The 26,900-nt window shown below is 39.2% G+C and overlaps 2 protein-coding genes across 2 annotated transcripts in view; one reads left to right on the forward strand and one right to left on the reverse strand.

The window, feature by feature from the left end:
* LOC144661380 (alkaline phosphatase-like) overlaps nucleotides 1-9,878 on the reverse strand; it is a 43,301-nt gene extending 33,423 nt beyond the window's left edge. Inside the window, exons 1-6 of the mRNA XM_078522119.1 lie at nucleotides 9,800-9,878; nucleotides 9,065-9,203; nucleotides 8,919-8,936; nucleotides 7,987-8,121; nucleotides 5,373-5,411; nucleotides 5,115-5,249 (exon numbers count right to left, since the gene is read on the reverse strand). Of these exons, the coding sequence (XP_078378245.1) occupies nucleotides 5,115-5,249; nucleotides 5,373-5,411; nucleotides 7,987-8,121; nucleotides 8,919-8,936; nucleotides 9,065-9,203 (466 nt within the window). The 5' untranslated portion in view covers nucleotides 9,800-9,878. The remainder of the gene's footprint in view (nucleotides 1-5,114; nucleotides 5,250-5,372; nucleotides 5,412-7,986; nucleotides 8,122-8,918; nucleotides 8,937-9,064; nucleotides 9,204-9,799) is intronic.
* Nucleotides 9,879-13,418: 3,540 nt separating this feature from the next.
* LOC144661411 (uncharacterized) lies at nucleotides 13,419-24,999 on the forward strand. Its single transcript, XM_078522160.1, has 2 exons — nucleotides 13,419-13,609; nucleotides 22,361-24,999. The coding sequence occupies exon 2, from the start codon at nucleotides 22,399-22,401 to the stop codon at nucleotides 23,689-23,691; it is 1,293 nt and encodes a 430-aa protein (XP_078378286.1). The 5' UTR covers nucleotides 13,419-13,609; nucleotides 22,361-22,398; the 3' UTR covers nucleotides 23,692-24,999.
* The last annotated feature ends 1,901 nt before the right edge of the window (nucleotides 25,000-26,900 follow it).

Below are 26,900 nucleotides of genomic sequence, written 5' to 3' on the forward strand. Positions count from 1 at the left end.
TCGTCGCGCCATTGTGGCGTAATCAAGTGCTAAGCATCTTCGAGGGAAAAATGGGGGGGGGGGGGGACAGGAATTTGCCATCAGTTGGTGGCTTTTCCCAGCGACTCATAGAAGGAGGGAGAGAGGGACGGAGAGACGGGCGGTCGGACGGACAGACAGACAGGCAGACGAATGGATAGATAGATGAATGAATGGGTGGCTAAATGGCAGTAGGCATGTTTAGGCAGTAGTTACAACGTGTATCCCTTTATAACATGAAAGTGGTGATTTTTTTACCTCGTGTTGATTATTTAGTAACCACAGTTTTTTTCTAGTCGAAATTTAGACAGAACTATGTATGACACTACTATACATACCTTCAACTAACAAGAAGAAGCCTTTAGGGTTTTTCTGTAGTATTTGGATGGCTTTTTCTGTCATCTCTGCTATTGATGGTTCACCAGCAACATCCTCAGCCCGGTTCACCTCGTAATTCATGTGAGAACGCTCAAAGAGCCCTGCAAACATAATTTGGCATATGCAAAGAGCACGTTACTTTATGCTCTTCAGACGCGGGATGTAGGCTTTTGAGGACTGCACCAATTTGAAGATATGTAGTTTTAAAACGATTTAAGGTTTAACAACCAAATTTTCGAATTTTTCTAAGAATAATGGTGTATGCTATTTTGGACGGTCCTCTTTTGCTGCAAAAAAAGTTAATTGAGACTGGTTTTTGGATATATTCTAACAACTTTTCATATACCGTATTTATTCGATTAAGCGCCCTGGGCACTTATTTAATTTTTGGACCTTGAGAGTGGGCGCTTATTCGAGGCTGGGCGCTTATTAAATTTTCGCGATTTTCAGCAAAAAGTAAGTTTATTTTTGTAACAAAACAAAGCAAAATTTAGACTGTTCATTGAAAGTTTCTGAAAAATCTTAACAAAACTCCGTCATGGGGGAAGTCTTCTTAGTAGTACTTAGTCAATTTCAATAATCAATACTCCTCTTGTGCACTTCAGTTTTTTGGTGGGGTGAGGGGTGGGCGCTTATTCGAGGCTGGGCGCTTATTAACTTTTCCTACCTTCAGGGTGGGCGCTTATTCGGGGTGGGCGCTTATTCGAGGTTGGGCGCTTAATCGAATAAATACGGTATTTGGTATCAACTGCTATGCATTTACTGGAAATATGGATGGTAGCAGTAGACTTTGTTGGCTCTAAGGCAAATGAGACCATGATTTAGAATTTCTTTCTGCTAATTCAGATTTGAAACAAAAAAGCTAGCTCAGGCATTAGAGTCTGAACTAAAAGTAGATAAATGGCAGATGAAAAAAATTAAACAACCCAACCAATGAATAAACCATCCAACCGATCAACAATCAGACAGACGGATAGACAGACGGACAGACAGACAGACAACCCAGACAATCATAGAAAATAAAGCTCGGACCAAAAAGCAATACATCCGTTGGAGAATGTTTGAAAATTTAACTTCAGCCCCAGAACAGCTTTTACCGTAAATAATGAAGTAGAAATTCGCTTAAGATGCGTAATAAACGTTTGGTATGGTTCATGAATCAAATATGGCCTCTGACTAAACAGACATGATTCAATTCCACATAATCACAAAAAATTTGTTCCACAGGCCTCTTGACTCCTCGCTAATAGAAACCATTACATACCCATCACATGGTCAACCGTGCTCGTGTCAATCTGATCAAACGCGGTTTTGTTCCATACGTACTGTGAGTTCGGATGTTTGTTCACCCACTCTTGTATCAAATCTCTGCCGTCCAGTCTCTCTCCTCTCTTATCCGGGTACTCAGGGTCAGCTTGATTTTCATGCATGAACGCTCTACGACCCCCGCCAAAGATGACTTCCATTCCGTCACCATACGGGTATTCAGCAAGTTGCAAGGCTAAATTACGTATTAGTAATCATAAGTTAAAGGAGAAGTTCACTCCAGAATGGCCATTTATTTTATTTACGCCAATAAAGAGTTTATACAAAGATATGTTATTCACCAAAATATTAGCTTGCAACGTTCGCTATAACACTACGAAATCTTTCCCAAAAGTCGACAACTGAACGCCGCCATCTTGAAGCTAGTAATGTATGCGTGACGTCAAAGAGCTCAGCCTGAAGTTTGGCGGGAAAATTTAAATACTCGAAACTTCTGTTTCTTCATAGTGGCTTTTGTTTGTCGAAATGCCTGTTTGCGCTCAAACAGAGCTCCAAGAAATACAAAAAAACAAGGAGTTTCGACTATTAAAATATTCCCGCCAAACTTCAGGCTGAGCTCTTTGACGTCACGCATACATTACCAGCTCCAAGATGGCGGCGTTCAGTTGTCGAGTTTTAGCGAACGTTGGAGGCTGAAAGTTTGGAGAATAACATATATTTGTGTAAAAGTTTTATTGGCGTAAAGAAAATTAATGGCCATTCTGAAGTGAACTTCTCCTTTAATAATCGAACTGTGCAGATATAACAATACGCCCAGAGATAATGGGCTTTGCCCAGTCTGTGATTGTAATAAAACCAAAGATGAAATTCATTTTCTCTTTTATTGTTCCAAATATGCAACAATAAGTGATAACTCTGAAGATGACTTCCGCTCAGGTTGTTGAAACGTCAGTCACCAACAACAGTTCTTCTCAGAACTATTCTCACCCGGACGATCACACTCTACGACCTAAAAATACAACCTATCATCCAAAATGTCAGCCGGCTACCAGTGCCTGACTTGATTTTAGAATTAATGAATTCTTCCGATTATTTTGTGACCATGCAATTAATTAAATTTATATCATCTTGTTTTGACTCACGTAACAAAATACTATCAATGTAATTAATTTAATTTCTTGGGTTCGAAACCGATATCGATTTGAACACTCGAAGATAAATTTCATATGTCCGAGCAACTATGTATTATCTTCTATTTAATAAATATCAATGTGGAAACTAAGAAAATTACCAATATCTTTGCACGCAGACGCATCATCCTCTGCCTCGTACATCTTGTCTTGGTCACTCTCCCATCCACGATCCGCAGAATACGCGTACGCGCTCGCGGGAGTTGCGTGTGTCACACGCGTAGTGGCCACAACCCCAGTTGACATTCCAGCCATTTCCGCGAGCGACAGAATAGAGATCGCTCTACGATTTGCACTTGCAGTGGAACAGTAGCCTTTTTTTACACTTTCGTTCATTCCAAGAACACCTGCCGGAATTATATAGGATTCAAAATTAAACATGAATAGACGAAAATGGTCAAAACATATAATCTTCTTTAGAGAGTAGCAGCGGTGAAAGATGTAAATGATTCTTCAACCGACCGCACTTCTTTTGCTTTGTCTTGGTTTTTTCTTGATTTTGTTTTCACGCACGAGAATTGAAGTCTTTGTATGATTTATCGGCACGAGAAAGATATAAAAAATCTATATTTTTTCTTCCATTTGCTGAATAGCCTTCAATTTAGTGAAAGACTTCATCGACATTTTTTTCCGTCGTCTTAATGAGAGGGTTCTGAGGAGATAAAATGGGAACTGAAATCTGGGCAAATTCTCACCGGAAAAATGGGATTTGGGTTACTGGGACTGTGCATCACAAAAAAATGAACAATCGAACTGGGACTGGGATTTGGTACATCGGGAAAACAGTAGTCCGGGAAATGGGATTTGGGCAAAGTTTGGGCTGGGAAATGGGATTTTATTCTTCCCTTTAAAAGGAGAAGCCACGAGCCAAGCGGCCCACACTGCCGGAGCTTATCCCGGTTTCCGTAGCATTAAGCGGCTAGGAATATTTCTACTCCCCCCTGAATGGGATGCTAGTCCATTGCAGGGTTCTCCCCCCAGCATTATGTCGCCGGTACCCATTTATACACCTGGGTGGAGAGAGGCACTATGAGAGTAAAGTGTCTTGCCCAAGAACACAACACAAGTGACCCCGGCCGGGGCTCGAACTCGGACCGCTCGATCCGGAGTCCGGCGCTCTAACCATTAGGCCACCGCGCCTCCCATATTCTTCCTTTTAGGACCCTTTAATGCCGTTTTGAATCGTTCAGGTTATGTCAGTAAACAAAAGAAAGCGTCTACTGAGGTCCTGCTGTATGTTTGTCGCGTATGCTCGTTTGTCCGTCTAGATGTTTATTCCCCAGTCCGTCCGCCCGTCTCACAGTTCGTCTTTCCTTCGTCCTGTCTGATGATCTCTTTGCTCAGTTAGATTCTCACCAATTGATTTGAGGCAAGATAGCCAAGTAGTATTTTGAATTCAACACTTACCATCGTTAGTCTTAATTCCATTTAGAAGCGCCGTCGCCGACGCGGCCGAATCTGCACCTTGCTGATCGACACAATACGTTTTCACCTGGGCTGACCAAGGAAATTCCTCCCAGCTCAAAACATTCTCCTCGCCTGATTGGTTTTTCATCTGTCCGTCCAGGATGCGAGCAGCAGTGACGGTTGTGATACCCATTCCATCGCCAATGAAGACAATGGCGCTTTTTGCAGTATTGTTGTTCGGTTTTACCTTAAGGTTGTCCTGGATCAGCTTGATACCATCTCTGTACCACTGATTGCTGTCTTGATTGTTCAGAATCGGGGGTGGTGTAGTCGTCGGGGGTGGTGTAGTCGTCGGGGGTGGCGTAGTCGTCGGGGGTTGTGTAGTCGTCGGGGGTTGTGTAGTCGGCGGGGGTGGTGTGGTCGTCGGGGGTTGTGTAGTCGTCGGGGGTGGTGTGGTCGTCGGCGGTAGCGTCGTCGATGGTACTGAAAATGGAATGTATAAAAAGTTAATTCGGAAAGCAAATTTGAGTGAATTAAAGGTCTTTAACGTTAAGTATATGTTACACAAGCCCTTATCAACCCTTATGTGCACGATATTAAAACTACGTTTAGTGTGCAATAGAATAAAGCGAGGTTCTTAAAGTAGCTGTTTGCTACAGGGTCTTTGACACCTTAAAATTCTACTTACGTTGACGGATTTTACAGGTAAGGTTATACTTTCTCATGAAGGGTACTACGTTATCTACTCCTACGTTATCTACTACGTTATTACACGTTATCTCCACTCTACAAAATATTTCCCTGTGCTAATAAAACATGACTAAAATGTATTTGATACCCTTTTATTCCACTTACCTTGACAGATTCCACAGGTAAGGTTACAGTTTTCCCTCATGAAAGCTAATATCATCATGTTGCTGCTATCACACCAACCAAATGCCTTGTAACCAGGACAACTCAGAGGTTCGTCCAGCTCTTCAGGGGTGCATACTGAGGAGGATATATAAATAGCACAATCAGAAAAAAAACAACTTGTTAATTTGACGTCATTTATATGACTTTTTGAGACTAATTGGATGAAAAACAAGTTGCTTGCACCATTCAAAAGCTCACCCGGCAGAGGAGGAGTTGGGGGTAGCGTCGTCGGTGGTACTGAAATGAAATTCAAAAAGTTTATTCGGAAAGCACATTTGAGTGAATTAAAGGTCTTTAACGTTTATGTTACACAACTAATAATTACTTAAGTGAATTTGAAATATATCGTAAAGCTAAACATGATCCATTCAAAGTGCTACTATGATGAAATTGGCATCTGGCAATTGGCAAGTAGTCAAAGCGAATAGAAAAATACCGTTTACATTTTCAAATATCTCTTTTTTCGACGTTTTTGCTTGTTTACTAGCTAAAATGGTAGAATAGGGGTTATGTGGACAAAATTTGGAACCACATATTTGTAAACTCTCAAGGGACTTTTTTAATTTCTCAAGGGACTGTTTTAATTTCTCAAGGGATAACTTTCCGCTGTGGGTGATCACTTGCGATCTCGTGGAAAAAACGTGACTTGTCACATTTACAAACGTTATATAACAATTTTAAAAGTGACATGTCAGCTTTCTTATCTCAACGCACGTGTGTCTGAAAGGCGATCTATAAAAAGCGTCGCACAAACAATGGATTGCGTAACTAAAACACGAATAAATAATCACTAGCACTTACATCGTTTAAAAATTACAAACGTCAAAAATAAACCATACCAAAAAAACTCGCTCTTTTCAAAGATATTATTGAAGTTAAAACAAATGCAAGAGATGGGGGGCTTCTTTTAGCTTAGGAGCGGTTAAAAATTAGGCCAAATTTGGTCGCTACATGCAAGCGCCATTCTATTTCGTCATCAGCCTAGGTCGTTAGGGACGAGACCTCGCGTTGAAAGCAATGTTGCATGAATCGGCTTTACAACATGCGATCGTATCTACGCAGTTCGAGTGGAATTTCAGTCAAAGACAGCAAAATTTTTTCGTATTTCATCTTCAAATATAATTCGAAAGCATTCACTGTATATATGGCTTTTGTTTAATCCTGGGTCTTGATATCCGACCCTCGCAGAGCCTAGACAAAACGCAGCTTGAGTGTAACGATTTGTTTACGCCGCAATTTAATATTAATATATGCGCAATGTTTTCTCCGACAGTAGTCGGAAATATCCGTATTTTTTTTTCGTGCTTTTTCTTGGAGCAATCGTAACGATACGGCCTTGAACACATTGAACAGCGGTCTACCTATAACAATTCAAATATAGCGTCGCAAAAACAAAGCGTCGAACGCATATTTTGCTGTTTCATTTGCTAATTTCGCTGCCGTAATCGACTGCCTCGAAAGGTCCTTGCAATTTTAAAGTATAGAATTGTCAGATCTCGCTGAAATTTGCACTGTTTATTTGTGTAATGTTAAGGAATATGTGTATATATACCCGGCGCGGACGAACCATTTTTGACAAAATTATATGGCTGCATTTCCTCCGCGAAGATAGAAAATTGTTAAACTAAACTACAAAGAAACTGTAATGATAAGTTCGAAGAACAATACACAGGATAAACCTTCGACTCATACTTCATGCAAAAACGTCGATATCTCGAAGAGACTTTGATTTAATTTGCAGAGACATTCAAGAGTTTTTAAGATAAGCCTATTTGCAAAGTAACGACGTCATACACTCAACTAAGTTTTGAACAATTATGAAGACAAAGATATCTCACCTAATTTGTTTCAGAAATGTTTGATTCTAGTAACACTATACTTGATGAGCTTAAAGTTGATATGACACGAAATCTTTTATTGGCTTTTTTCTTTCGTTGATCATACTGAGTGCCAGACCTTCCCGATCTTGAAGGCTTATCTGGCCATTTTTGGCGTTCCAATTTGATATTTGCAAATGATTCCCTATTTTCATGAGCTAGCGAGCATAAAAATGTGTTAGGCAGTCTTCCTGGCCTGGTTTAATTTTCCCAAGCTAGCAATCACTAAATTATTGAAAGTAGGTTGGAGGGGAATGGGAAAGAGTGAGTTGCCATGGTGTGTTAATATTGCAAGGGTCAAAGTAGCAATTTGGTCATAGTAGCACTTTAAGAGAACTGTGAAACAATGGGGTTTGGGGCGTAACAATAGCTTGTGAATGAATATTTGGCCGATGAAAACAAAACTTTTTTCGGAATAAATTCGCCAACTCCTTGTGTTTCAATTTTTATTCGAGTTCTCCCAAGTTCCCATAAGAAAAATCAGCGATCAAGTTTTTTTTCTAAATTCTTTTTTTTTAAGCTTTCTTATGCTTAGACATTTGTCGTGCATTGAAATCGGTTACTTCGTTTAGCTAACGAGAACGCGTGTTATGTTTACTATACGAACAGAAACCTTATAACATTCTCGAGCACTCAAAATGACCAAAATAGTTCAAACATTATCTTTGACACCCCGACCCGGTTCTATACTACCGGTCATATTGCATGTAAAGATCAAAAATTTCTAATTCTAATCACGGACACAAAGCTTCCATGTTAAATATATATTTTTAAAAGTTTCCAAATTAGACATAAAAATTAGACTTTAAAAATTTTGAAAAGCTCTCCAAGCAGAACTTTGCGATAAATTACGGATTCTGAAGGTAAGTGGCGGGCTTGTGGCTACCAAACTTTTAAAGTGTCGATGTTTTAATTTTGTATCAGATTCAACTTACGTTGACAGATTCCACAGGTAAGGTTACAGTTTTCCCTCATAAAAGCTAATATTGCCATGTTGTTGCTTTCACACCAACCAAATGCTTTATAACCAGGACAACTGAGAGATTCGTCCAGCTCTTCTGGGCTGCATACTGAGAAGTCAATATATGTAGCACAATAAGAAAAAAATAAATTTTCAATTTGATAAGAGAGAGGAACAATAGATAAACTTTAAATGCAGGGCTGATCAGACAGCTTGGGACCGGACTGATGTTATAAATTTATTTTGGCCCAATTTTTCGGTTGAACAAAACCAACCTTCATCAGGGGCATACAATGCTAAGTGAGTATGGAAACAAACGGTTACAAAATTTAAATAAACCAAGATGAAAAACCAGTACGTGATAGGCTGATAATTTATAAGAAACAAAACAAATAACGGTAGAAGATAGAAATTGCATACAACTGACAAACATAATATATATCAAGTTTCATCCGTCTATTCATACCATTTTTATCTGACGAACAATACATACAAGAGATACTTGATAATGATCTTAAGCACAGTATAGAGATCAACAGAGGGAACAAAGACCCGGGGGGATACTCGCTACAGTGGACTATACTGGTAGTCCTCTCTAGAGAGGGGTTTCTTTTTCGGGTTATAGGTACATAAAAGGGGTAGGGATTTCAATATTATTAAAAAAAATTAACAGAAGAAATGCAGTACCCTTCTGTAGGTATCTGAAAAGGGTGCCATTTTCCTATCGTAGGTATACGAAACGGTTACTTTATCTGACGTAAATTGTAAATAAAATGGTAAGGGATTAGACCTCGAAGAGGAGCATTCCCGTGTATTTTGAGTAACCCCCTCCCCCCCCCCCCCCCCAACTAAGACTCAGTGAGTCAACATCATCGCTCGAAAACAAATCGCGATTATAAAACTCACCCCGTAAAGCTGGTGGGACTAAAACGAAAAACAAAAACAATATATATTATTAATTTTAAAAATTTATAGAACGAATGGTAAAAAAAATTGCAAAGGAAGTGGAATGAAATCACACAAGTACAGAACTCCATCTGCAAAAGACTTACGTTGGCGTTTTTCGACCTTATATTTGTCCAAAGTGATTTCGTCAGAAAGCTCTGTAAAGGAACTCCATGGGGCAGCATCACTTGGGACCACTTGGGATGCGACAAGGAAAACACCAACAACGAACACGTGCATTGTCATCTGTTTAAAATGAAAAGAGTAAAGAAAATCGGAACGTAAAGAACATAGGACCATCGGAATTAAATCGGAAGCAAATAAACCGTTTTGTAAAACGAAAAACCGTTGTAAGAATCGGGTCGTCCGGCAACTCTTTTTCGATGTATTTTGAGATAAAATGTTTAAAACTTTGGGAACGTAACTGGACTGAGATTGGAAAGTCGTACTCGTAGTCGATCTCGTACTCGTACTACGATCTGAAAGTCGCTAATAGAATTGCGGCAGCACACTTTGATGTTTTCAAGATTACTGAAAGAGATAATGCGAACCCAACATAAGAAATAGTTTGTATTGGAGCGGCCGGTAAAACATTGATTAATTTCGATCCTTTGTCAGTACTCAAGGGTTCCTTCTTTGTTTTGAAACAAATAAACCTGTAATAATCTTCCCAAGTCTCATGTGGCTTGTCTTTAACTTTCTGCAAATGCGTCCAGCATTCAATTGGCACAAGCCAACCGTGTCACCGTGCAGCCCTGTGACATATTTAATTGAGCTTTATTGCAGATGCTTCATTTCATAAACCGAAAGTCTCATAGTAAAACATAACATAGACTCATTACCTTTAAAACCCTGCTAGGCCTTATTGGCTTTCTGGTATCAGTTCCCTCTACGAGGTTTGCGTGAAATGTCACTACTTCAAAAGTTATGTCAGGCTTATATAGCAGCCTGTAATGTTAGCAGATAAAGAAACGTGTGGCGCCAATTTGACGGTTTAAGAAATAAATAAGTACACTATCTCGGGCTTTAATATTTTAAGTGGCATACCACGTAAAAAAACGTATATGTGACTTATAGTGGACCCGTATAGCGGATTTAATACTTAGGAGGACGGTGTGTGTACCCAGCATAAAACACCATATATATAGCGGCTAAAATTGGACGTCAAATGTAGAATACAAGTAAATGCAAAGGTTTCGTTATAATTCTTTTTGTTATTGCTTAAGGTAGATGTTGCGTACTCGTCGTTTTCCTCCCCCTCCCCTCCCCCTTTTTCATTTTTGTTTTGTTCAGTCTCACGTGCAGGCCTGCACGCATCTTTTGCGTAAATGAAAAAGACTGCTAGGCAGGCTGGGTAAACACTTCGTCTTGCATTCGTCATTACCCTGGAACTGAAATTGAGAATCGATAGTATTGGGGTCAAATGATTCTAAACTCTTTTTAAAATGAAATCTAGCGATATAAGTAAACAACAACGTTTCGCTGTCTTCATGCAGCATTTTCAAGTTCAGAGTCAATGTCAAGTGCGATGGCTAATTATGAATATGGTTTTATAGTAGAGGGTGAAAAAATGCAGTGAATTATTTTGAATATAATTAGTGGTACAGAAAGAACACATTGTTCTACGCATTTATATTAGAGAACTTAAACCAGATCTAAATACTTAATCTGACTCTATCCGTGCAAAACTTTTCACGTAGAACAATGCATTCAAAATAATTCACTGCATTTTTTCACGCTCTACTATAAAATTGACACTAAACTTGAAAATGCTATTGTTGTTTACTTCTATCGCTAATAGTCCATTTTACAGTTGGCTGCCAAGTGACCTGGCCTTTGAATGGTAGTGAGGCTGGAGGTGACCTTGCATTGATACAAACCTCTCTGTATTATTATGTAAATACAAACTAGTTAGCATCAGAACAACATGATTAACAAAACAAAAGCAGTGAGGTCTGTATCAAAACAAGGTCACCTTCAGCCGCACTTCCATTCAAAGGCCAGGTCACTGAGCAGACAACTGTAAAATGGCCTATTTTTATTTAAAAAAAATAGAATAATTCCACCCTAATACTATCGATCCTCAATTTTCATTTTAAAATGTTAAACTTAACATCTTTAATTCGATTCTAAACTCGCACAAAAATTTATGTCATGAAAGTCCAAAAGATCATTAAACGTTTGTGTTGTCGTAAAGTATTCGCATTATATTTTTCAATATCGTTGTTTGTCCCGCATTTCGTATTGGGACACAAATAAATCAATTTATTATTCGATGCATGGCAACAAGCTGGATTTTTATTGACCAAAATATTTCAACTTTTCCACCTGATCTATTAGCTTTTTTAAGGAGTTAGCGCACTGCTTTGACAGGCAATTCATAGCAAAAGTAACTGCCGTGGCGAAGTTTAGAAGCTGACGTTTTTAGCCTTAGCGTTTCGTCGTCGCTACTATTATCTTCCTACCTTATACCCAGGAGGCCTTTGCAGGCTGTAAGTCCCACAATTTCACGCTTACCAAACACGGAACCAGAGAGGCGCCTGGAGACGAGACAGAGGGGATTGTGGATCGCGTGTGACTTAATTCCTCGCGAAGCGAGGCCGAAGGCCGAGCGTAGCGGAGTGTATAATTTTGTCCCTCAAAGGGCTCAGGCGGGATGAAATCTCGTGTGGAGTTTACGGTCATATATATTTGTGAGCTTGGTGTCTGGCGGAAATGACGTCACACGGCCGCGCGCTGGTGGCCTAATGGTGTGAGCGTCGAACTTCAAATCAGATCTTCGGGACTGAGGGCGGGGGTTCGAATCCGGCTAAGGTTTTTTTTTCTTTTTTTTGTGGGTTCGAATCCTGAGCCTTTCATTGTTATTGATTTTCTTTTCGGATTAATATAACACTGATTTCCACATACTCCCTCAACGCCTATTCAGGCTATAAACCTTTCATGGCCATCAGGGGCGCGCGGGCGGAGGGTTCGAATCCTCCTGCCGTTCGTTCTTCTTTTTTTTTTTTAATGCCCTGAAATAAATGTCCAAAATGCGAATATCCAATAATTTGTCGATGATTTTGAAAATAGCCTGCGCTTCCCAACGCTTTATACCTCTTTACGAACCACAAAAAGCCGCCATTTTCAAAGCGGAGTAGACCCTGGGAACGAGGGTGTCGCAGCCATGTCCGTTACTAGGCAACAATAACAAATCACCGGTTAAAACCGGTTATCACTCCTTATTTATAACACCCCCCCCTCCCTCCCCAACCCAGAGCTTCGCGAGGCCCTGCGAGTCACGTATTACTAGTACCTTTGTATGGGTGCAGTTCATGTACATAAAGCATCCTGCACACTCTTTACAAGGATCAGGAGCCCATCAACTGCAAGGATGTATTTTTTTTTTTCAATAATTGAAATACTATGCAAAACACAAATTGACACTAAATATTTGGTAATAATTATCTATTTAGTATAGCCGTGAGGTGGGGCGAATGATTTCCCCGACTGTCTTCTGTACATACTAGTACTACTAACAATGAAGAAATCTCTTTAGCTTCAGGTCTACGACCTGACTTTTAATATTAATAGGCGTTTCCATTCTCGGCGCTATCGCAAACCTGACCCTAAGAACAATGGTTTAAACAAAGGCTATAGGGGTTGTTGTCCACCTAACGTGTTCTCGGTCCAGCACATCCAGATTACAGTAAAAAAACCCGCATATAAGAAACCTAATAAAAAAAAACTGCAATATCACAGCGACAAACCGATGAGTAATGCCAGATCTTTTGCTAACGGAAAATATAGACGGCAAACTGATCCTCACGGCTGAAGCGGTCAAAAATAAACAAAGTGGATAAAAAACTAGAATATATTGAAAAAAACTTTGCCCTATATTTCGGTTTGCAAAACAAACCTTCTTCAGGGGCTGGGCGGAAAAAAAGTGAGAAAAATAAAAGGAGCTTTGCACATTGAAAAATGTAAAACAAAATACTAAACAATGATTGGTTCTACTAATTAATAAGTGTCAATGATGTGTTTCGTCACGTCTGTTTATGCTAAGAGGGTGTAAAGTTTTTGCCTTGGTAATTAAATGGGCTTCACGAGCCTTCCTAACTGAGTCACGTTTGCTGCGTATAAGTTCAAGCGGGACGTCGTTGATTGAATGGCCGGGTCCACAAAAATGCACTTCACGGAATAATATTTGGTACAAATTCTATGATACATTTATTGAGTTCACTGACGAAACGAGGAAAATTTTCAATAATTTAAAGCATTCCAGCGTTTCTGAAAGTCTGACCTCCCAAGCTCAGTTCATCCACTGAGCTACGGAGAAACTCCGAGCAAGCCGCCATTTTCTTTGTTCATATGCAACACGCGTCCTGCATACTGCTACGATCAGCAATGTCGAACGCGTAGTTTATGGTGATAAGTGGAGATCGATTTCAATCTGACACATTACATGGAACTCTGTTTGGATACGTCGTCACTTTTATTTTCCACAAGTCCATTCCTGATTTTACATTTCTCGAGTTTCTCGTCTGTGACGAGTAAAACTGGGCACTAGAGTGTTGATAATGGCGGCGTCGGTGGCGTTGTTTGAAGCAGGGCAAAGTTGATTTGGAATCGTTGAAGTTCGTGGCACAAAGGTTTAACTTCTTTAAGTAAAGGTAAGACGAAATTGTTACCACAAAGCTTAAGAAAACTCTAAACTGCAGAGTACCACACAACTTAATATGCCACTCAGACTGTGATACACCTCGTTGAAAAATTTTGCGATCACTTGCGGACTCCGGTTAGCTTGAATAACACTCTGGTTAGACTGTTTACTCTTAGTTCTCAAAAATGATAGCAATGGTTACACGTTATGAAATAAAAAGTCTGCAAGTGTGCAGCTTTCACACACCTAGCCAGTAAACTTATACATGGTTACGTGGGTATATACCAATACCAAACAGCTGCAGTTTTGGGGAGTATTACGTGTATGCATTGCGGCGCAATGTTCCAATATTGATTGATAGTTTGCTCGTCGCAACTTGCAACTTTCAATTCAAATTTGCCTGAGCAAGTTGCCAAGTTCCGGTTTTCATTTTTCCCGTATGAAACATAATAATTCTACTTCTGTCTCAAAGAAGGATGAAATAATTGTCCTATGGTCGACTGCTTATCATCAGACTGCGATAGATTAGCGACAGTTACGGCCTACGTTTGTAATTTTGAAGCGTAATTCCTAATTTAGCAATGTAAACTAAGCCTGTCGCTTCTTTCTCGCATTCTGTTGATGAACAGTCGAATGAGCGGCTATTATTTTCGGTTTCTTTGAAACAAAGGTGGTACAATCTCGTTTTATACGGCAAAATTAAAACCGGAACTTTGCAACTTGCTCGAGCAAATTTGAATTGAAAGTTGCAAGTTGCGACGAGCAAACTGTCAATCAATATTGGAACATTGCGCCACAACATTGCAAAGTTCCCATCAAAAGAACATCCGGTTTGACTGTAACACGCAGAGGTTTTTAAAGAATGCACAGCCTCCAAGTGGAGAAATTTCGAGATATCTAGTCCTGGATCCTGGAGATTTTATGAACAACCTGAAGACTGACAAAGTAAATTTCCTTATAGCCCCATTTTTAATTATGCATTCAACTCCGTGAACCTTGTTTTATTTGTGATTGTTGTCATTGTTGCTTGATGGTCCATTCTACCCCTTTAAAAACTGAATCAGGTAAAAACATTTGGCCATTTTCACATGTTAAGAATAATAGTTTGGAATAGTTTTTTTTGTTTTAATTGGCATGTTGTGATTCGTGATGATTGATCCATTTTGGAAAACCTGTTGTAGTGCAGTTAAATCCTAAAGCTACCAAATACATCATAAACATTGTAACATGGGTCACAAGGGTATTACTACGATTATCAGTTGAGTAATGAGGCACTAAGGAAGTTTGGCGACGAGGTTTTGACAACAAAACAACATTGTTGTCAAGGGCAACTTGCTGTGTTTCCAATGGTAACAAATTTGTGTTTGTAACTGTCTTGCTCGACAATCTCGATGCTTAAATAAATACAAACACTACAAATGTCATTAGCAACACTTTATTATGCTTTCAAATACAAGAAATATACATAGAGACAATGATAAAAGTAACAAATAATGAAATATTTTATGCCTTAGCAGATCTGTGTTGAGAGTTGAAGTTATGTTCAACGTGCCTCACTTTACCTTCATTGTTACAGTTACTGTTAAACTGAAATTAAATCGTTTTCCAACTCCAGGGATTTTCTAGCAGCTTTACAAATTCCTTCAGCTTTAAATATTGTATCTTTCTCAAGTGCAAAATAAATGAAGTATATTTGGTGTTTCGTAAAACTGACAAAAGCTGACACCATTTCGGATCGAGCCAATCAAAAATTGCTCAATTAAAACTGAAGCCATCTTGGATCGAAATTAGCCAATCAAAAAATTGCTCTGTTTCCTGAGAGGTCCTCCTTGTATAAAAGAATAATGCAGTCAGTTAAATGTTTCCCTGTAACCGACAAGTTACCAATGGAAACAGAGAAAGTTGCCCTTGACAACAATGCCATTGTAACATTGAAACCTTGTCACCAAACTTTGTTTGTGCCTCACTCACCTGATAATCGTGGTAAACAAGTGTTTAAACAAGTTTTAAATTAGAATGGTGTCAGAAGGCAGGGATGTCTGACATCCACTAATCTTCTTCCCAGAGCCTACATGGTTATGGTCAGCAGTGACCGATTGCCCAACCACAGCAATTCAAAAGCTAGCATCAGCAGTTCCTGCTTTCGGTTTAATTGTGTGCATGCACCTGAGATTTTAGATGGAATGAACAAGTTTTCAGAAGTCAATAAGATTTATCTGTCTCTTGGGTGGGCTTTTAACCTAGCCTGTGCAGAGGTCTTGATTCTTGGTGCTGACCAAAAGGATTGCAGTCTCTGGAGACAACGTTGGACATCCACCAAAACTCACTGAACTTTTTGTCTAGCTGTGAGCCATGCCTTTACATTAGTTTAAATTTGTACTATTTTTGTTTATTCAATTTTATTATATATTGATATTTTTAAGCTGTTTTTATTTCTGTTTTTATCATTTTATTCATTTCCTTTTTTTTCACTTTTTGAAATTGTTTATAACCATAAAATTTTATTGTTACTTTTGGGGGTTCTTTTTTTTTTAATTTAATTTTTTTTATTGAAATGCAACAACACATACAGAAAAAAAGACCGCGATTACAGTACACGATTAACACTACTTACAGTACTTAGACTACTAACAGTCTTTAACAATACCTAAATACAGCTTACAAAACACTACTTGGACTACTAGCAATTACAATAACACTACAGGGCAAAGAGAAAAGAAGAAGGCAAATAACCATAATTAAAGAAAGAGACATTGTACCTTTGATTATTAAAATAAGGAAAAAGCATGTGATTGCACTTAAGATATTTAAAAAAAAAACAGTAACCTATGTTCCTGACATGAGATTAGGAGTAGAAAGTTAAGTAGGAAAAAAAGAGAAAACAACACGGACGTAACGATATTAAACATACCTATATGTATCCCGCAAAAGGTTTCCATTTTTTAATTTCTCCACTTTTTGTTTCTATTTCACAATAAGATTTGAGTAGACATATGAAATACGTTACGTTTGGGTACATTTCCTTTGTTTTAGCTAGCCATATGTGATATCGTGCTAAGAGAAGACAGTAGTTGATTAAAAGTGCCGATTGAGAATTGTCTGGCCTCAGCCCCAAAGCAGTAGCATTTGATAGGTTGTAGTCTTTAGGCAGTACATTTACGTTTTCTAGCCATTTGATAACTTCTTTCCAGAAGTGTGATGTTTTGTCGCATGACCAAAAAAGATGAATTAATGTCTCTGGGGAGGAGTGACAGAAGCTGCAGTTTTCGTTATCTTTTAGGCCTGTTTTAGTTAAGAAGGTATTGGTTGGCACACGTCTATGTAGGAGTTTGAATTGAAATTCTATAAGTTTAGTACTCTTGGTGCATTTTTTAGCCAATACGTAGGCAGCGGTCCAATTTATATTATTCTCTATTGGTAGGTTACAGTCTTCTAGCCATTTATTTTGACTTAATTCTGGCGTTAGACTTTTGTTGCTAATCAGTTTATTGTATACTATTGTAGTTGCCTTTTGGGCCTGTAAAATTTTTGTTGTGAGTGGCACATGGTCACAGTTGGTTTTCTGTGCATCTTGGAAGTTAGATTTAGTCCGAAGGGACTTTACCGCCGATATTAATCCGTAGAAACTTAGGGGGCGAGGATCTAATCAATACTTTGAATAGAAATCTTTTAGCGATAGAAAGGTGTTTGTGTCTGGACCGAGAAGATGTTTTACCATGGTTATTCCTTTTGTGAACCATTTTTTAAAAAAGACTGGCTTGTTTGCTATTTTTATAAGGGAGTTATACCAAAGTGGTAGGTTCAAAAAACGATCTTTAGATGTTATTTCAGGCTCAAAGTTAACTTCTACCCAAATAGCTAATATTTCTTTTAAAAAGGCATCAGAGGTTGTTATTGTCGCTAAGGTGTCTCTAGCGCTGAAGTTGCAAGAAAAAAAGTTTTGGCAGCCATATTTTTCTAGAGCTATATCGAAGAAGATTTTCCATTTTCCGCTGTTACTGTTATCTAAATATTTTTTAATCCAGGTGGTCTTGAGAGATTTATTAAAGGAGATAATGTCAATCATTTTTAGGCCACCATTACCAAAATCGTTTATCATAACTTTTCGCTTAATCTTGTCGCCTTTACCGTTCCAGAGAAAGTTATAAAGCAGATTGTTAATTTCCTTAATGACATTGTGGTTTGAGCAAAGGAGAGAGAGTAAATAAACCAGTTGGGAGACAAATAATGACTTGATTACAGTGATTTTACCTAACAAGGTGACCAGTGCTCGAACTTAACGGTCGTCCACTCGTCCAAAACGAGTGAAAACTGCCCAAAACGAGTAGATTTTTTTGCCACTAGTCCTCTGGACGAGTAAAGTTACAGCTCTCCGATAAAGAATTGCCTTTGTAGTGTACTAAAAGGACTAAATGTGTCGAAGCAAACGAAGAATTTCCGAAAACGAATGTTTCGAAACAACGAGAAAAAATGCCAGGCGTTCTCTTGGCAGGTAAAAGTCTGGGTTCTATTCGAAATGAAATGTATCGTGGGATGCAATATGGCGGCTTTTCGTGTCTGCTCAACTTGATATATTTTCTTCCAAAATACAACTTGATTTGTCGAAATGTCCAAACGAAAATCAGTTTAAAGTTCACTGAGTTCTTTCTTTGGAGGAAAGCAACACCTTCAATGCCTTTTGCAGCTCCGACCAAAAGGACACGGAAGTTTTGGGAATCGTGGAAAGAAAGGTACAAATGGCTCCACAGTCCAGTTTGATGAAAAAGAAAACAAAACTTTTTGCAAGTTTTGCAGGGAATTTCCAAATGGAACAAACACGCAATATTCCCTGACGATCGGAACAAATAACTTTCAAACTGCTTAAAGGCACACGAGGCCAAATCAGTGATGCATATATGTACGTTGCAGCTCTTACGTGTAACAAAGAAGAAATTGTAGTAATACTTACTAAAAAAATGCATATTATATGGTTGTGTTAAATTATTTGATCATAATTTGGTGTGTATTTACCTGCAGGCGCAAATTACTTATTGCATTTGCCATTACACGTGGGAAAAAATGTAAAGAGTGACCAGTAGCTTTGCTCCTGGGACGAGTAAATTCTAAGCCTACTCGTCCTGTGGAACACCAGACCTAAAAGTTAATTACGAGCACTGGGTGAGCCTGCGGTATTTCCAACATCCCAACATTTCCTTAACTTTCTCAAGTTTTTCGCTGTAGTTTAAAGAAACAGATAGTTCAGGGTCTGTAGAGATCCATAGCCCTAGGGTTTTCACCTTGTTTTTTGGCCATTTGAGTTCCTTTCCTGGTAGCACGATTTTGTCATTTCCAATACTTGCACCGGTCCATAGGGCTTCGGTTTTTTTGTCATTGAGCCTGAGGCCAGAGACTTTGCTGAATTCGTCCAGCATTGCAAGAGATGAAAAGAGAGATTCATGAGACCCGTCAAGAATTAGTGTTGTATCATCGGCGTACTGACTTATCTTAATTTCCTCATCGTTTACAGAGATTCCCTTTATATTTGTATTATTTCTTATCGCGATGGCTAAAATTTCTGCCGATAGAATGAATAGATATGGTGACAGTGGGCAGCCTTGTCTAACACCTCTTTGAATCTCAAAAAAATCGCTAGCCCAGCCATTGTTTAGAACACAGCTTTCGGTATTGTTATATAAAGTTTTTACCCAATTAGTGAGCGAAGCACCGAAACCGAAGGTTTTTAAGGTGTCATATATGAAGGACCATTCAAGAGAATCAAAAGCCTTTTCGAAGTCTATGAAAAGAAGTAGGTTGGGGGTTCTTACCTTTGGAATTGTATGGTAGATTTCCACAAAAGGGGGAAGGGGGTGGATAGTTATCTGAGGGACATCTACTATTCAAGGGAGTATGGTACCCAGTATTGATATGAATGAAAGAATTTTCTCAGTGGTTGATAAATACTGTTTGGTCCTGTTTATGATCCTTGAAACCATGGGTTGCCTCGGGGTGGACGCCTTAGGATGGCTGCGGCTTCCTACATTAAACCAAGTGCATAAGACAAAGGACCTCAAGGGTATGGATATGGTCAGGGTGCAGTTTTGAGAACAGGAAAAAGAGTTTTCTTAGTACTTGTAATCTAAATATTCGAATTAATACAACCCAAAAATTTTTAGGAGGACATTTTTATTTTAAGATTATGAATAACTAATACATGTACAGCGTTTGGGTCCCCTGTGGCCATATAGAGTGTCCGTTTGAGTATGCGAGGTTTATTTATGAGAAAGTTGCTGTCAAGTGGACCACAATTTATGAGAAAATATTAAATGTAACGCGAGCGTGGGACAAAGAAAAATTCTGAGTCCCTGATGGGAATCGAACCCATGGCCTCCCAGATACTGGTCGGGTGCTCTAACTAACTAAGCTACAAGAGACTTGTGGTGAGCTAGGCCATTTACAAGGTTTAAAATGTGACACGCGTCTTGCAACTGCAAGCTCAGCAATGTCGAAAGCATGATATGTGTAATAAACGAGCTTGCAGTTGCAAGACGTGTGTCACATATCAACCTAGTTAATGGCCCAGCTCACCACGATTCTCTATTAGCTCAGTTGGTTAGAGCGCCCAACCGGTAACTGGGAGGCCGTGGGTTCGATTCCCGTCAGGGACTCAAAATTTCTCTTTGTCCCACGCTTGCGTTACATTTCATATTCTCTCATTTATTCACCGAGCTGCATATCTACCATCTCTCATTTAGGACCACAATTTAGTTCGAGTGTAGTATTATGCATAGAAAGGTGGGGAGTGCTATGAAGCTATCACCGCTTTCACGTACTGTGTGCCTTTTTAGCTTTCTAGCCAATAGTTTTGTGTATAGTTATTTATAATAGTGATTTATAACTATGTTTTTATATTAATGATGTCTCTCAAGACAAATCTTCAACTGGTTTAAACTGCAAATAACACTGTAGCACCGTGTTAAAGTGGATTTCCACTGACGCGTAATTTTTTACGTGCGTGAAAAAATGTAGAGACAATGTATGAACGACTTGTGTACATGTTCACGCAAGTCGTTCATACATCTCGAAGTTTTTTCACGCACGTGAATGCACGTCAAAAATAACGCGTCAGTGGAATTCCAACATTAGGCTCTTCGCGTACACATCAAAATTCAAAATCCTGTCTTGGTGTACCGTAAAATGCCGGTTGTAACGCTCCCCCTCCACCCAAGCTTATGAGCATCGTTTTCAATTTTTTTGAATAGTTTTTATTGTAAATGCCAGTAGTTACAGTATCTGCTAATTTGCACTAAGTAGTGCTTTTTAAAATAATACATTTGTAAAATAAAGGTGATAACCATGGCGAGGGTCTGCATAAGTGCTTTAAAAACTAGTTTGAAAAGAAAACTAGTAGAACACCTTGTTGCTGTTATCCTGTGTAGAAATTTCAAATACAAAAAAACTGTGTCATATACACTTTAAACAACATTATATCCAGTCTGTGATTAATTGTCACTTCAACAGGCGTCACCAGTTGACTAACTTTCACTTTTTACTCGGGCTGCTAAGCCCCGAGTCAAGAATTCGGTCAAGTTCTTTAGTTTTTGTGTCGCGATGGTTGGTCAATTGGGCTCGACTCCAAATATTCGATATTGTACGTAACCCGGTCCAGCGCCGTCAGGCAATATCTGTTTACAGATCGTCTGCTAATATTATATTCCGACAAGAAAACTGAAGGTCGCCTGGGGTGAAATTATCGTTGCCAAACTCGCAAAAGTTCACGAAACATAATGCATAAATCTAGGCTCCTGTTAGGTTATGCACCAGGCAATTGAACCGTGTCAATAAGCTGGGCATTTTGGTGGGGATCCTTCTCTTGTCCACGAAATCAAATCGGTAAACTTCTTGTCGCTTTCACCGCGTACCGCAAATTTCAATATCATGCCACATGCATTGCTGTATTCTCCCTCTGATTACTATTAATCACCGCAGTAACTGGCGAGAGAACACGTTCATTTCATTTCGCCATATTCATTCTAGTTGGTGGTCACTCCGGTGTGTTCGTGCTTTCTGCCAAATAGCCTAATCCAGGCATTTGGTTAGTGGGGAACGGCACGAAAAGAAAAGGGAGAGCGGAAAAATAGGGAGGGTTCGCGTCGTTCCCCACCAACTGAACACCTGGAACAGGCTACCCGCTCATTTGCTTAGTATATTTGCATACCGTAGAATTCCGGTTATAAGCCCTGGGCTTATACAACTCCGTAAGGGGTTTTGGGTGGGCTTATAAGCGGAGGGGCTTATATCCGGGAGGGCTTATAAGCGGAATGAAAAAAACGTTTCAAAACGAGCCACGGGAGTGTTGATGGAAATACGATTTTAAGTTAAAAACACATAATAAAGCAACATTTAGCTCTATTCAGTACTGTCATCTGGTAGAGGGGGGCTTATATCCGGGGGGGCTTATAACCGGATGTATTTTTTTGTTTCCAGGATGATGGGCCTATAACCGGGGGGGCTTATAAGCGGGGGGGCTTATAACCGGAATTCTACGGTAGTTTATGTACCTAGTAGCCCAGAGTGAATACAGTATTAAATCAGTTTGAATATCCGATTGCTTATTTTCACGTGGATTTTGTGTTAAAGCATTCCTTTCCAAAATGTAACGTATGATAGGAATTTACATGCCATCTGCAATGGCTAATTTTATTTACTTTAGCAACGAAACAATTGATTGTAAGGTCAATTGGATATGTCTTAATTACTAAATACCATTTCCATTACGTTATAGGAAAAGTAGTTCTTTCAAACAGAAGTATTTACTATCGCATGATGCCTCGTAAGAAAACTCAGGAAACCAGTTCATTTCACCAACTCCAGCAACAACAAGACCTGCAAAAAGGAAAGAAGTCTCACACATGCCAACAGTGCGGCAAGTGCTTCAACCGAGCAGGGCATCTCCAGGAACATAAACGAATACACACAGGAGAGAAGCCATTTACGTGCAAACAGTGCGGCAAGTGCTTCAGCCGAGCAGGAGGTCTCCAACGACATAAGCGAATACACACAGGAGAGAAGCCATTTACGTGCAAACAGTGTGGCGAGTGTTTCAGCCGAGAAGAAAGTCTCCATCTACATAAGCGAACACACACAGGAGAGAAGCCATTTACGTGCAAACAGTGTGGCAAGTGTTTCAGCACAGCAGGAAATCTTCATCAACATGAACGAATACATACAGGAGAGAAGCCATTTACGTGCGAACAATGTGGAAACTGCTTCCGCCATGCAGGAAATCTCCAGCAACATAAATTAATACACACACGAGAGAAGCCGTTTACGTGCAAACAGTGTGGCAAGTGTTTCAGCCGAGCAGGGCATCTCCAGGATCATAAACGAATACACACAGGAGAGAAGCCATTTACGTGCAAAGAATGTGGCAAGTGCTTCAGCCAAGTAGGACATCTCCATCAACATAAAAAAATACACACAGAAGAGAAGCCGTTTACATGCAAACAATGTGGCAACGGCTTCAGTCGAGCAGGACATCTCCATCAACATAAACAAATACACTCAGGAGAGAAGCCGTTTACATGCAAACAGTGTGGCAAGTGCTTCAGTCAAGCAGGGAATCTCCATCAACATGAACGAATACACACAAGAGAGAATCCATTTACATGCAAACAGTGTGGCAAATGCTTCAGCCAAACAGGAATCCTTTTACAACATAAACGAATACATACAGGAGAGAAGCCGTTTACATGCAAACAGTGTGGCAAGTGTTTCAACCACTCAGGACACCTCAAGCGACAAAAACGGATACACACAGCAGAGAAGCCATTTACATGCAAACAGTGTGACAAATGTTTCAGGCAAGCGAGCGTACTCCAGCGCCATAACATGATACACACAAGAGGGAAGCCTGGGCAGCATGACGCAGAAAAGCTAACACACTGCAGTTCTGTGCCTGTCTCTGAGTGTGACGACAATTCTCTTACAGATGCCTCCCCTTTACAGGTTCCCAGTCCAGCCGACCAGGTTGAAACATACAGCTGTTGGATTTGCCAGGAAGAATTAAGTAGTCATGCTTTCCTTGTTGAACACTATGATAATCATATGAAATAAATTGATTGCGCATTGAGAACCAATTTTTGTAAAATTATGTTAGAAGCGATGGCATAGCTTGTCCTTTCTACCGGCTTTCGGTTGGCACTACGTTTGGGCAACTGTCACTTTCAGATGGCCTTTTTATAGTAGTGTGACAAATTGAGCAAAACATGGCGACGTTATCAGCTCTAAGGAGCGCCTATAATGAATATTCTAGAATTGTTGATTTCTTACATGATTAATAGACTGCAACGTTCTTTTAAGGGTTTTATGTGCTTTATCTGTGTAAACCTGTAAATGCCTCATTGGTATGGCATGAATCCAACATTTGGGAGCAGTTTATTACATCTTTAAATTGTTGTTGATCGCACCTTTGGTTTGAAGTAGTCCTATTTTCGCAATCACCGAGCCCAGTGCTTTGGGCCTTTCAGACTTGCACGGAAGTATGTCCGCTACAACATGAAATGTCATTGGGTCTAATCGAAGATTGAAGTCATTTAACGGAACAGTAAACCATCTGTTAAGTAATGTTTAATAAATGAGCAGCAGTGTTTTATCAAGTTTAAAACACGACGCGCAGCCGAAAACACGAACTGCGAATTTATTGAACGGCTTAAAAATCTTCTGATGTAGATCAGCTCATTCTTGCACTAATATTTAGATTTGGGGTTATTTTGGCCTAGAAAATTGGACGTAAAGTTTAGCCGTGTCTTTATCAGATATAAAGACACTCATTAAACATTATTATCTTTTGTATTTTCTTTATGAATTATTAATGAGTTTTTTAAACTTGCTTTAAACTAAAGCTTAATAAGTAATGTAACTTTATCTTAACGTTTTTTAACACAAGTTTGAAAATCTTAACGTAGAAGCTTTAAATTCTGTAGTTACTGAGGACGACTGCGAAATAACATGTAGTTTTACAATTTGGTTTAAGCCATATTGCAACTGTTTTAAATCATTCTTACTAGAATATCAGACAACGAATAAGAGAGTAGAACAATTTGTTGTTGAAGTAGTTTTTGCTAGTGACCAACTGGCAACATGATACTTTTACACACTTGATACAATGTTATTTGAGTTGTTATTGAGTTAGGTGAAAGCTGTTCTTGTCTTGTTCATAGTATTTTCTTTCAGCGCGAGTGTGTGGAAGAGAAGAATATTGAAATATTGTGTTGAAAAATATAGATGATTGATAGGTTTTTGTTTGTCAGATGGATTGATTGATTGATTGATTGATTGGTTGACCGATTAATTGGTATGCTTTGGTTAAATGATATGAATGTTCGTCTTCGAGAAAAACAAAAGCAAACGTGGTACATTGAAAGGAAGGACATACAGCTATTTCAGTTTACGTTGTCGGGTAAAGTGTTACAAGCCAACGTGACAAGACCGAATGGTGTTCTGGGTAGAAGTAGTTGTAGAAGAATCTACAACTTTGTATTTCTTGCGACAAGTATATGTTTTTGCTTTAACGAGACCTTTTTCCATAGCTTTTCTCTCACTGTTTGAGTTTGCGAAAATTTTCCATGATGAGGATCACGTGACCAAAAAACAAAAAGTCGAAAATTTTGATGTTTTGCATGTTATGAGAAAATCATTCATGGTGTCACGATCTGCACTCATGTTTGCATCTTGAAGAACATTGGTTTCACTTCATTATGAAAAACATTTTTAGAGAGATTCATAGTATTGATTTGTACTCCTTTCGTGTTTGTACATAATGTATTTTATATACAGCTATTTCAATTAACGTTGTCCGGATCAAAGCTTAAAGACAAGACTGAAAGGCAGTATGGGTAGAAGAAGAAGGCAACTGCACGTGCTGAATACTAAAATATATAATGACATGGCAAACGCGAATTTGCACGTTTTCTATTTCTTCAGACATGTGAAACAAGGTGGTTTTAGCTACACTGAATTTAAGAAGAATTTTCAAAACTCAGAACCAAGCGACAGTGAAAGTAAAGCTACAGAAAGTCCTCCTGAGAGGAAAAAACAAACTCGTGAATTCTCCACGTGCGATGATGCTTAATGAAGCTTATATGCAAATTTGTAGTGAATACCCAGAACGCCATACGGTCTTGCCTTTTAGCTTTTAGCTTTGACCGACAACGTTTATTGAAATAGCTGTAAAACACGATTTAGACAAACGAATGCTTAGTGATATTCCAAACACAGGTAGGAGTAATGTAACATTGAAAAAAGTAAATCAAATTAAATACGGGCTGGTATTTAGATTACTTGCTCTGTATTTTTAGCCAATCAGATTTGTCAGTTTCGACAATGAGTCTGTGAATCGCGGACTTGGTGTAACAGCCGGCCAGAGGTCTCGATCCCTGAAGCAGACAAGAAGGATGGTGGACTCGGGGGACTAAAATGGATTTTCTTCTGGAAATCGGAAGTCATTTTGTTAACGTATGCACAAATCAACTGACAAGAGAACAGTGCGCGCGCTAATTGTACGCGCACGCTTTTGCGATTCTTTGCATATGTTAGAAAACTGTTTTCTAAAGAGTCAAGTAAATCTTATTCTCGATGTAAGGTCAATTATTAGTCGGGGTACTTTTTTGTTGTTTGTTATTGTTTCATCTTATTTCAAAGGGGTGATAACGCTATCCACCAGATAAATCGCTATCCAGTGGATAACTGTCATACGAAACCTACTTCGCTAGCTTTCCACCGGATAGTGATTTACCTGGTGGATAGCGTTAACCACCCTTTGAACAACTTGGGCCCGGCGTGTAGAAGTAGCCTGTAGACGCAATACTGCGCGCGTTCTTTTATTTCCTTGCAACGCGCGAGAAATCCGTCTGTGGGCAGTAAAAATCACGTCTGTCACTGCGTCATTTCTTTCTAGTGCTCAGCGCGTGCAGCATCCATCTACCAGGATCGTCTACTTCTACCCATAATAGCGTTTGGTCTTGTTGCGGAAGCTTGAATTTTGAACCAACAACATTACTTCTTTTAGCGCCCGGGGATTACTTTCCTAATATGTGACATCCTGCCCGGGGTAGCTCGCGATCGGTTTGGAGGGTAACCCTCCTACTAGGGACAACTCTTCTCTGTAGACAGTACCCAATTTTTACAAATCTTTTGAATTTCGATTTAAAATATTTGAATAACAATTTGATAATTAAGTACATGCCAATTAGTTTCAAGCCGATCTTTTTATTGTTCAGTTTCAAGTTGTGTATCAGCTTTGATCTGTATCCACTTAACACTTT

The sequence above is a fragment of the Oculina patagonica genome, chromosome 7 (assembly GCF_052425735.1).
Source record: "Oculina patagonica isolate OP01 chromosome 7, crgOcupat, whole genome shotgun sequence".
NCBI classification, from domain to species: Eukaryota; Metazoa; Cnidaria; class Anthozoa; order Scleractinia; family Oculinidae; genus Oculina; species Oculina patagonica.